Source organism: Falco biarmicus, chromosome 10 (assembly GCF_023638135.1).
Source record: "Falco biarmicus isolate bFalBia1 chromosome 10, bFalBia1.pri, whole genome shotgun sequence".
Taxonomy (NCBI): Eukaryota; Metazoa; Chordata; class Aves; order Falconiformes; family Falconidae; genus Falco; species Falco biarmicus.
The window spans coordinates 19,913,031-19,925,187 of record NC_079297.1 but is presented as its reverse complement, the minus strand read 5'-3'; the positions used below and the strand labels follow the sequence as shown (position 1 = coordinate 19,925,187).

Genomic DNA, 12,157 nt, shown 5'->3' with positions numbered 1-12,157 from the left:
GTCTTTAAATTCAAGCATAGCGCAAAAAAAAAGGCGATAGGAAATTATCATTCATTATCTTTCACAATATAGTGATCAAGCAATGAGACAACAGGGTCTGAAATAAATACAGCATAGAATTAAACTGTGAAAACTGTTGCTTGGGGACTCGGTGGAGGCTGAAGAGTCAAAAAATGGGAGTAGGCAAGCTCACAGAGAACGGGTCAGTGGGTCGGTGTTAAGCAGAGGAGTCTGAAGGCCAGCTCCCGCAAAGGTCATGGACCTTCTGGCAGGCTGGAAAGGCTCTTGCTCACCTCAACACCCACACTTGCCTCTGTGGGAGTAAGGTACTGAAAGTCCAGTTGAGCCTGACGAGGCGTACTTCTCCTGTTCTTAGTATGACTACAGTGCTAAGAAACTTCCTTTTGCTTAAGAAGCAAGTGACAACAGTCTTTGCAGGAAAGACTCTGAACTTAATTCTTTCTAAATACTGACAAGTATTGATTGGCTCTAGTGATATTATGCTGGATTCAATAATGCAGAGCAAAATCGGGACAAGCCACCTTTCTAGCAGACCCTAATCTTAAATGATCTCTGAGATCAGATAGGGTCTGCCTTTCTTGCCAAGTAACACCCTTTTCTGTGGATGTGACACCCTTCTCTGCATATTTTTTCTGTGGGCCACCAGCCTCAAAACATCCTCATGAACAGCAAAGAGCCTCAGTGTCACACAACACTAATTTCTCCTTAGCGTGAACTCTACAAGGCTTGCTGGGACCTCAGTGTTCTCACATTACTGCTTTGAAATGCAACCTTAAGTGGATCCAGCAGGCATCAGCCATAAAAAAAGTGTAGGAGCCCTGCTAAAAAAATAAATACATATATAAAATGAGCAAAACATTCAGTCCAACTCCAAAGAAAAAGAAATAACAACACTCAAATCTTCTGTTATTTTTATTAAAGCTGCAGAGTCTTACTACACACAACAAATATTTTATCGATATAATCTAAGTTAATAAAATAGTTGAACAACTCTTTAGATTTATATTTGTATAGAAATGATCTGTGGAACATCTCATCTTGAAACAGCAGTGCCTGAAAACAACTATTCAGCAGGATTTTTTTTAAAGAAGAGTTTGGGACTAGAGGATGCACTGTTCATTCTCAAAGAAAAAAATAAATCCATGCAAAAATAACCCCCACCCTCTTCCCACTTTCTCTCCTACCCGAAGCATAAGGCCATACAGAATGACCACATAAGTGATGGCCCTTTTCTTCCAGTATTCTTCCTCATGTCTACATTAGGAGCTGTCATCTAAACTCAGTAACTAAAACAAGACAAAAAGAAAATTCAATTGCACAATCCTAGTCTGCAGGTGACAAAGTCATAACATCTCTTTATAGAAGTGCCTACTCTTTTTTCTCTGGTTACGAGAATTCGTTATCACGTTGTGTTTGTCCCCCCGCCTCTCGCCTACATGGCTGACGTCAGTTATTGCCCATACGCCCTTGTTAACAGAAGTCAGTCTCTCTACTATTGCTTCGGTCTCCCTTCTTCACCTATATGTAGTTTAGATTCTACGTAGCACTGCCTGCAAAGGGCTGACTCCGTGGTATTTTCCCCCCATTTTAGACAAAGCCCATAGCTCAGGTGATGATCTCCTCACTGCAGCTATGCATCAGTGTTGCCCATGAGATGTCTTTTTTAGACTATGAGGCGTGTCTTTGCTAGATCATTCCATTTATCTTAGTCCACTCGTAGATGTCCTGTTCACATACTATGTCCGAGTTGATGAGGAGGTATCTGTCCCCAACACAGAAATGTTTCTGGCAGGCAGCACATTTGAAGCATTCAAGGTGATATACTTTGTCCTTCACCCGCATGGTCATCTCGTAAGCCCGGATTCGCTTGTCACAGGAGGCGCAGAGGCCATCTTGGCCAAAGAGCCTAAAACAACAACAGCAGCAGAGAGGTAAGCATAGCTCCTTTGCTGGGGAGATTTAAAAAACAAATCAAGTCAAGAACGTGACATCAGTGCCTTGATCCACTAGTCATAGTATTGCCAAGTTAAGATAGAGGTCACGTGGAAAGCTGCCGAGCAGAACTCTAAATTTTGCCATACCAAAACTTGAAGTAGAAAGTCCAAGGTCCTCACCTATTTTCAGAATAATTGACTTCTCTGATCAATGACCTTATTCTGAATTGCTGATCAGCTTCAGGATGAGTAAAGGCTCTCCAGATCGTAGCATAAAGTTGTGCCATGCTAATACTTGCACTTCTGTGACCAATAGAAATTGCCTTTCTGTTGATAAATTTTGCCTATCTTCAGCTGTTGCTATTGTGATTGAAGGAGTTGACGCAAGCCATGGTCTAAGACTCCCCTGCCTCTTGTCGTTGCCTCCACATTGGTGATCCTTTCAAACCCAGCCATTTCTATATCCATGAAGTCACTCCTGCTAGCTTCCGAAGGATACATGCTAAGACCTTCTAGGTACCTATGCCAGCTCAAACAGTTTTATGATGTGGACCACTCTTTAATCCACATGGAGAAGCCCTGCTGAGCTCATGACGGTACTGCCTGTCAAAAGGAGCCTCTGATGAATGCCTGAGCTATGTGTGCAACTCACAGCATGTGCTACCATTCAGCTGGAGCAGTGCAACGTACTCGGCTATGTGTGAATGCCAGCCTTTCACACGTTCTGCTGGCTACAGAGTTTGTAAGTCAAATCATTGATAAATAAGCACGAATATACAGGGTTTTTTCCTTTAAAAGGTGGGAGAAATGCTATGCATTACTTGCTCATATATGCACCTATTGAGTTTGACTTCTAAGTTTCCAAAATTGTGGAAAGAGTTTTGCCATCTCCTACACTTCACTTACATGTGCTGTGCCTGCTTCGTGTCATCTTCTGAACAGGAAAAAGAATGCCCACTAAAATCAGAGAGATCTTTTAAGGGGAAAAGACATAATTTCTTTCATCTACCAGGAGGTGTCAGTGTTTACTTCTGCCCAACGAAAGTAATACTAAGGTTACACAAAGGTTGCCATATTTTTCATTAATGAGGGTAGATATTATATGTTGCATTATGAAATAAATTAAAACATTGAATTTCACAGCAAGAAAATCCATTAATTGCACTTTCATACTTTCTGTCGCTTCCATTTTAAGATGCATAGTATTTGGAAAGTGTCACTAGCACCAGATCACCCCTGGACTGTTGTGTACGCAGAGTGTTTACAAGTGGTCGCATTAGCAGAACTCAGTTTCTGCTTAGAAAAATTCCCATCAGTAAAGCTCATGGACACCACAATCAGGAATTTCGCTGAGATTTTGGTTTAGTTTTTATGGGCAGGTAGATTAGCTTTCAGTAATGTAGCTGAAAAAATACCAAATACCATTATTCTGTTGCACAGACCTCCTGACACATTAGGGATCCATTAGAAGAAATGGTACACAACCAGCGCAACAAAGATCAATACGTTTTAATTGTAATCAAGAATGTAAAGATCCTTTGTTTCCAATTTTTGTGAACTATCTTAATCTCAATTTAATCCTTCTACTTACAAACCTTGGCAAAACAGATAGGCAGAGAGGTGTTAATGAAAATACCTGTAGCAAGTGTATTTGTAGGATCCGATTCAGCAAAACGTGTGAATTCTTGTCTGTTCAGGACCAGGCTTAAGCATGCTAAAAATCCACTGGTTCCAAAGTAGTGTAATCAAACTTTCCTGTGCTGGCTGTAGCTTTGCCAAAAACATACAGCACAGTGCATCCTTCTGCTTGAGGTGTCCCAGATAACTTTACCAGCGACACAGAAAAAGAGGGGGATCAACAATGACTGCACCAAAGGCAGTGGCTTCAGACACCACATGTGTACAGCAGTCCTGCTGGCTAGTGGAATCTGGCATCTCTTACACAGCTGATATTACTGCATCAGGAAAACGAATCGGATTCAGTTACCTTGGATACCATGTTCATAAATGAGAGAACTAAATGATCTTTCATCATCTTACCTGGTTTTATACACCCTTCAGCTCCAAGGCAATGCTTGGAGAAGCACAGAACTTCTTAAAACAATGTGGGGGAACCGCTTCATTGTCTGCTCAGGGGGAGCTTGCTGAAATTCATCACCTTTTCCCAATTTCTATGTGCCAGAAGCCCACACTGACACTGCGCGGTTCGCCTGGAGCTTTTGCATTATGTCTGTGCAGATGGATGAATGCCAACAACCCCAAAGTCCAAGGAGTTCTTACTATATGCTTCACATTTTCAAATAGTTCTCTTTTGTCCACAACATGTAGTGATCCTTTCATTTTCATTAAAAAATGCTTCTTCTTCTTTTTTTTTTTTTTTTCCCAACAGGACTTTTAAGATTTAACCTTTTAACAACTGTTAAGTGACCTAATCAACAAGATAACCTCTGGATTTATCTATCACTTACTGAAGAACACCAGGAGTACCATAAAGCATCTGTGTGTGAACCCCCAAAATACATGAGCCCATATTGTAAACCTGAGCTTGCAGACAATGTTGTGTTACAACTGCGACTGCTGTTAGGCTTTATGTTTTAAAAGTAATTAAAAGTGAATTCATTCATTATGGATCTTTGTTATACTAATTACATGAATAAGCAAAGCTGAAAGGATAGAAAGGAGGGAGCGAGGGTAGAACGAGTGGGTTGTATACCTGAGATAGTCCCTTCTGCAGAGCTTTCTGCCCAGTTTGTAATACAGCCGTCTCCCCACTTCTCCAAGCCTACACCCGCACAGGTCGCAGCTGAGGCAGTCCTCGTGCCAGTACTGATCGATGGCTTTCAGGAAATAGCGGTCCCCGATGTTCTGCTGGCAACCGCCACATGTCAGCAGCGAAGGGGGAATTTGGAGGACTTCATCCACTGGCTCCCTGAGGGAATGAAAGAATCATTGGAGAAGGAGAATGCACTCTGGAAGCAGCCACATAAGAAGGCGGCGAAGGAAAAACAAAACACAAGGTTGGTCAGTTATAACAGGAGTTACAGTGGAGATAAATGATTTATACCCTTCTGACATGAGAGGGAACAGGACTTCAGTCTTCTTTTGCTTTAAAAAAAACAAAAAACCCAGCTTAATATGTAAGGAATCAATAAGAGTATCCAAAAACTTGCTAACTTTTTTTTTTTTCTTCAAAGAATAATGCATTAACATGACAATCTCTGTATCACCCATGTGTATTCATTACTGTAAAGGTATCTACCACTTTACTGGGACGTTGGCGTCTGTGTAGATGCATAATTTTTCTTCTACTGGACAGAACATGAACTGCTTGGTCATGTGTCTCAATCCATGCAGTTCTAATAAAAGAAATACCTTTCCTATAACATGATTCCCCCATAATTAAAGATTGCACTTTTTCAAAAGTGCGGTCAAAAAGCTGCCTGGATTCACCGTTTCATTGAAAAGCCAGCTCTGTCTGTGCAGACTGACAAATGCCAACAACCACTATAGTTCTTACTGTATTCTTCACATTTTCAGATAGTTCTGGTTTCTCTACAATGCGTGTCAATGATTTTGCTTCCATTAAAAAATGCTTTCCCCCCCCAACAAGATTTTAAAGATTTATCTATAATCTGTCAAGTGACCTAATCAATACAGATAACCTCTGGATTTACCTAGAACTTACCAAAGAACCCCAGCATGACCATGAACCACCTCTGCATGAGCCCAAAACAGATTCGCCTGTACTGTAAACCTGAGATTGCAAGCTCTGGCTGCGGCGCCACTGGGAGCAAAGGGAATTTCTGTCTCACCAAGAGCTAAAGGACTAGAAAAGGCACCTGAGGGATTTTGCATGCAGTCAACTTTCCATTGGGAAAGGTAAATTTGAAGACCAAGTCTGAGGATGTCATTTCTCTGAACAGAATGAAATGAATAAATACAACAGATGAGACTGTTACCCAGCTGGTTTGCTGGTGTTTTTAGTAGAGCCAGGATTTTACCTCATGTTACTGCAGGACTTCTTTTTCTCTTCAGCTAAGGACATGTATCCCCTGGGAGGGGTCTATGCCAACACAGCTCAAACCATTTTTTTGGATTTACACATCCCTGCATGAAAAGAGGCACAAATCTCTACTGCAATATTAGCACTGACTATTCATGCACCGTATGTTTTTTTCCCTTTTTAAACAGCTCTGAAATCTAGGATAGTTCTGGTAATATCTGGGGATAAAGCAAGAATTTTCTTCAAAGCTACTTTCTTAAAGAATTCTCTTCTTTGCCTGTTTGTGGAACTTCACAAGTTCTGCCAAAAAAAAAAAAAAAAGAAAAACAGCAAAAAATTAAGAGAGGCACCTGAGCTCAGTGCTGCAAGGTGTGCAGCAACCTGGTGCTGCCTCTGAGGGCCTTATCCAAACCCCAGGAAAGTTAATTAAAAAAAAACCTATTGGATCAATCCTTTAAGCACTTGCTTAATTTTAAACCTGTGGCTAGCGGCAAGGAAGGCATATGTTAGCACATTTATGCTTTGCTGGATGATGAGTGATGTGCTCAATATCTGGTAGAGAGGAGCCCCAATTTTTTTCATACATTATAGGGTTCTCACTCTAGCACAGAGCCCCTCAACACTTCTGTGGCTGGTCTGTCCTCCCTGAGGCTGGTGGGGGCAGAGGAGACTTGCACTGATGCAGAAGGATCAGGCTGCTCCCACTTTCCAGCAGGCAACAGGAAAAAAATTATACTACTACTGCTTATTTACTGTGTCAGCAGTTTTCTGGGCAAAAATTACTTTCTTCAGCAGGGAGAAATGACTGCTGGTCAAGAACTTCTGTGCTGAGAAACTGATCCTGCAGTTTTTATTTAAGCAAGCTAAGCAGTAAGATATTATCTGATGATACTCTGTTCTGGTTTTCACTCTTCCAAGTTTAAACTGCTGTGCCCTACAAGTTGTGCCATAGCACCCCTCCCCTGCCAGGTCTCCGTCTGGCCAGTTGTTGTTAAAATCATGGGGAATGCCGCATGTGATTAGGCATTCCCTAATTAGTTTTTCCAACTTTATTCTTTTGGGCCCCATACTCCCTTTCCTAACATGTGAGCTCCACTCTGACAAGTTCTGAGAGCCTGCCAATAGAAGGAAACGCACATTATTATCCTTTATCATCCATTATTCAAAACTTCAGATGTACCCCAAAATATTTCACTGTACGGGTGCTCAGGAATCACAAACCAGGTTTCTCTGAAAGCCTTGAACTCCGGAACAGCCTGGCGGATGTTTACACAGGACAGAATTGCTGCTTTATGCATTAGCTTTTTGATGTCCATAGATTTTTAAGCCAGCACTTAAAGTCACTGGAACACAAGGTGGTGGGTAAATAAAGATTACTAAAACTTCGCAGTTGAAACCTGTCCATCCTATACTTGGGGGCTTGGATTATCGTTTCTTAGAAAACAGTATAAAATGAAGAGAAAAGGTACTATACAGCACATCAGATGTGACATGGAATGAATTGATTTGATCCTGAAAAGGAACGGTTCCTGTGTGTTCACTCTGGGCTTCAAGCAATGGCATTTTTAGTATCTCACAGGAAACAAACCACGAATGACTCAAGTTTACTAAAGGGAGATGTTTAAGCCTTATCTGAAAATGGAGATTTTATAATATTTTTTTTCTTTCTTCTCTCTTATCGTGATTCCAGACAAGCATAACTGCAGTTCTTAGTGTGTACAGGGCTGCAACGACTCTGTTTTTTGGCCGAGTGACCGTGGCCCTGGGCGGTGGGATGCCGTGGGTGCAGGGGGGCCAGGGGCTGCGCAGCACAGCCTGCAGAGGGGCACGGTACCTGGCCCCTGCCCGAGTGGGAAACCCAGGGAGGGAAATTCTCATCTTCTCCATCCAGTCCGTCAATCGAACCTTTCTCCATGCCCTCTGCAGAACACCCAGCCCCCACCGAAGCAGTTTATAGAAGCTCTTGAAAGTTGCATTATGAAAATGTGGAAGTTGGGCACCCACAGATAAGAGCACTGACCTTCCCCTGCGATCGGCTACAGCCGGCCGGGCAGCTCCGAGGTGGGGCAGGGGGGGTCCCTCCGGGTGCCAGCCACCGTCCCGCATGCCAAGCGGGATGGGATGCTCCCCCGCGCCCCCGCCCTGCCCGGACCCCGGGCTCGCACGACCGGCTGGAAAATGCCCAGCGCGGGCTGGGGGGGGCTCCGCCGCGCTGCTCCCGGCTGCGCTCTCCCACAACTCGGGGACCTCTCATCACCCCCCCATCAGCTCCCCACCCCCGTGCAGCCCGCCCGGGGCCCGCAGCCGGGGAGACGCGGGGGCTGGGGCAGCCCGGCCGCCGGTGCCCGCTGCCGGGCGCGGGGGGCTCGGGGCGGCGGGGCCGGGGAACGGCGGGGCCGGGGAGCGGCGGGGCCGGGGGGCGGCGGGGGCCGGGGGGCGGCGGGGGCAGGTGCCGAGCCCCCGCTCCCCGCCGCCGGGAAGGGGCTGCCGGGCACACAATGCCGGTGGCCGGCGGAGCCGGGCAAGTGGCTCCGGTCTGGGGAGGACGAGTGGCCGCGGGAAGGCTCGGCGGGGAGGGAGGTAAGGAAAAAGAGGCCACTTACTCGGAAGGATCGAGGCTTTTCCTCTCGATGGCCGATGACATTGGCAGGGATTGTTCCTTTGTAGCGTGCCTGTGGTGGGATCTGCCCCCGCAAAGGCTGTCTGCTCTCGATGCCTTCTCACCAGCTGAGTTCCCCCTCCGCCCCCCAATGACATTCACAGGATTTCCTCCTGCAACACCAGAAAGAGAGAGAGAGAGAGAAATGTGGGCTGGGGCCGCTGCCGCTCCCCGCCGGGCTCCGGCGCGGCTGGGCTGCCGCGGGCTCTGACCTCCCATCCCCGCCGCGCTCCTCCTGCGCGCCGGCCGGCGGGGCAGCTCCCGGGGGGGCTCCCGGGGGGGCAGCTCCCGGGGGGGCAGCTCCCCGGGGGGCAGCTCCCGCGGCCGCAGCGCCTGCGAAGCGGCTGCTTCGGCTGCCACCGCTGCCTCAGCCCGGAGCCCGCCGGGCTGCGCTCAGGCTTTCAGCCCGGGCAGCTGGGAACATGCTCCGGAGCCGGCTGGATGTGCTGCGAACAGGGAGCTCAGCATCACTATTATTATTATTACTCCGTGGCTCAGCCCCGGGTCTCTGGTTTCATTTCCTTTTTCCTGATCACGATTCAAATACAATAGAAGGAAATCACACTTAAAGAGACAGCTGCCCATTTCTTAACTGGACTCCTGGGGATTTAGCAATACAAACAGCAGCATCACGACTCGCTGGGTTCCTTAAAGAGACAGAGCTGGGGCTCCCCGGGGCCAGGGCTGGCAGCTGACGTTGCCTTTTCGCTTTACAAGGGCGTTGAACAGCGCTCTCCCGGTGGCCACGGGGTGCTCAGGTAGGTAGGCGACCTGAAAACGATCCCAAGGGCTGAAAAAAGATCAGTGGCCGGTTCCGTCTTACTGGCTTCTTCTCAGCCCCACGCAGGACGGAGCGACAGTCACCGTCTCCTGTCCCTCTCCTTCTCCTACATCTATGTGCACGCCCACGCGCACACATATTTTTGTACTTTGAGATCCACAGGTAAAGAACCTAAGTAATATTTTTTTTTTTCTACCAAGGATTCAAATTGGTCAGCTAAATGGTGTCTCATTTATATCCCCTAGTGAACATTTATAGGTGTCTGCTCCTAGACATCCCCTAGTTCTTGGCAAGCGATAAAACAAATTTATATCTTGAGACCGTTTGATGTTAATGAGCTATAAAAGCCAGAAAGTATGAAGTATCTATCTGTAATTAATCACAAAGAAGCTAAAGATGGGAAAGTCTTGCCTGAATATCTCTATTTCCCCTCCCACCCTTCCTCCTCTCCATCAGCACAGCACATCCCGGAAAGGACTGATTTACAGGGCCAGAGTGAAAACTGTCACGGCAATTCCAGCGTTTCCCAGTCTCTGTGGCATGAGATACTGGCCGTTGCTGGAGGCAGAGTTCTGGATGAGATGGATAGCTTGCCTGGTTAATTCCTTTAAAAACACTAAGAAAATATCTGGAATAAAGCACTGGAGAATTGTAGTAGACATACTTCATTCCTACATTAATTCTCAGAAGAGGAATGTATTTGATGTCTATTTTTATGACTACTTCCTAATTTTTTCAGCTTTTTGGCAGCTAGGGATATAATATCTGCAATACATTAATGAGCCCGATTCAAAGATTAGTAATGCCAGCAGAAGGACTGTTATTCATTCCAAAGGGCTTTGAACCAAGCTCTCGCAATACTTTAGAGCCATCACTGGTCATTAGAACACATCTTTCTTATTCTTTATAAATATTATCTCCGATGTATTTTAAGCTGCTATGGTGCCACAACCACTCTTACTTCTGTTAAAAGAAAAGGCTCTTTTGTTAGGTTTTTGCAGATGGAACTGAATTACATGATGACTATTTAATTTCTGATGTATTTACACTGTGATCAGAAAAGAAAATGTAAACCTTTCCAGACAACTGGATAATTAAACTATTGCAAGACACCCCACCCCCAAAAAAAATCTGCTAGGAACTTTATCATGTTGATTAAAAAAAAAAATCAGAAATTGAATTTAAAGGTGGATCAAAACCATACATAAGGACTTCAAAATGTTGAAAAAGAATAAAAGACATGTCTGTGAGCTTGGTTTCTGCTGGCTTTGTGTCTCAGGGTTTAATAAATTATGAGTCAAATTTTCCATGATGATTGGGATATTCATATTCTAAGTAGCTCCTGATGGAATAACGTGAACAATTCCATAAAGCCAGGTAAATTTTCTGGTTTCAGATGACACAGTTGTGCATATATTACAGACATACTGGCATGCTGCCTCCCTTCTATTTATTTTTCAAAAATTCACAGGAAATTAATATCTTTAAGGCCTCTGTCCCTTTGTCTATCTAAAAGACATCAGCTGGTTCAAAAGTTTTGGTGACGGACAAAAATACCAACATTGGCACATAAGAAATTACTCAATTCCTTAGAAAAACAACATAAAAATAAGGACTTATTTTATTACTGGAAAAGAGAACTATTAAGCTTTTGTAATGCCTGTGTTCCTTGCTTTGCTCAGACTACCTCTGGTCTAGCAGATAACCTCTCTGAAGCTAATGAGATAGTTCTCATATTCATAGTTGAGTACATGTGTTGCTGGACTGGCCAAGTATGCTCTCCGCTTTGCAAGATCAAACCCTTAACCTGCAGAAAGCTTTTCTGTATTAAAAACAGTGAAGAGCGTGCAATAAAGAAGCTGAAGAGGACAATTTGTATGCGTTTTACTGTTGTCCTTTTCAGTCAGAACCAGAGCAGGCATTCCTAGAAAAAGTCAGATCTTTAAGCACGGTACTTGTGGTAGTGCTGGGTCACTCTATGGTGCCACCTGTCTCCTCGTCTAAAATAATTGTAATTATAAACCGCAAGATTATTTCTTGTTTTTATAGAATCATAGAACGGTTTGGGTTGGAAGGGACCTTAAAGATCAGCACGTTCCACCCCCCTGCCAGCGGCAGGGACACCCCCCACCAGCCCAGGCTGCTCCCAGCCCCGTCCAGCCTGGCCCTGAGCACTGCCAGGGATGGGGCACCCACAGCTGCTCTGGGCCAGGCTGGGCCAGCGCCTCGCCACCCTCACAGGGAAGAATTTCTTCCTAACATCTAATCTAAATCCACCCTCTTTCAGTTGAAAGCCATTACCCCTTGTCCTATTGCTACATCTCTCTTTCCTCTGGAGAGATGCTAGGCAAAGTCATGAGCTAAGAAAAGTGAAAAAAAGCAGTCCATTTGCTGGTACATCACGTAAAAAACCTGTTGCTCCACCATGCTTAATGGGACAGCGCTCAAACCCGATCTGCTTAGACAGAGTAATCAGAAAATGCGGCATGAGGGTTACAGTTGTCAGGGTATCTTGAACAAACCACACAGCAAAGACGCCAGGCAACATCATGGGTGGGGCTGGGTTTCAAACTAAACCAAAACACAGCTTTGCAGGAGCTAGTGTGGCAGAAGGTGAACAGAAGCTGCCAAGAAGCAGTGTCCTGGGCTGATGGGTGTCCACTGAACTGCTGGGGGGTGTTTTGCCCCAGTGGCATTTCTGGAAGCACCTTTTTTCACATTTCTTTGCTGGCATTTAGTGCCAGTCCCCACTGGGTTTG

At 45.2% G+C, this 12,157-nt stretch overlaps 1 protein-coding gene and 1 long non-coding RNA gene across 4 annotated transcripts; one reads left to right on the top strand and one right to left on the bottom strand.

The window, feature by feature from the left end:
* Positions 1-920: 920 nt before the first annotated feature.
* On the bottom strand, positions 921-9,338 carry LMO2 (LIM domain only 2). 2 transcript variants are annotated; one of them, XM_056353172.1, is made up of 4 exons: positions 9,211-9,338; positions 8,562-8,730; positions 4,669-4,884; positions 921-1,927 (listed from the first exon to the last, which is right to left on the bottom strand). In XM_056353172.1, exons 1-4 carry the CDS (start codon positions 9,245-9,247, stop codon positions 1,708-1,710), a joined length of 642 nt encoding a protein of 213 aa, XP_056209147.1. In that variant the 5' UTR covers positions 9,248-9,338; the 3' UTR covers positions 921-1,707. The 2 variants fall into 2 exon arrangements, with proteins under 2 accessions (XP_056209147.1, XP_056209148.1); XM_056353173.1 differs by lacking the exon at positions 9,211-9,338 and adding an exon at positions 8,830-9,090.
* On the top strand, positions 4,838-6,285 carry LOC130155687 (uncharacterized). Of its 2 annotated transcripts, none has more exons than XR_008824193.1 (2): positions 4,838-4,972; positions 5,634-6,285. It is a non-coding gene; the product is annotated as an uncharacterized LOC130155687 (long non-coding RNA). The 2 variants fall into 2 exon arrangements; XR_008824192.1 differs by having other exon boundaries at positions 4,891-4,972; positions 5,613-6,285.
* Positions 9,339-12,157: the final 2,819 nt, after the last annotated feature.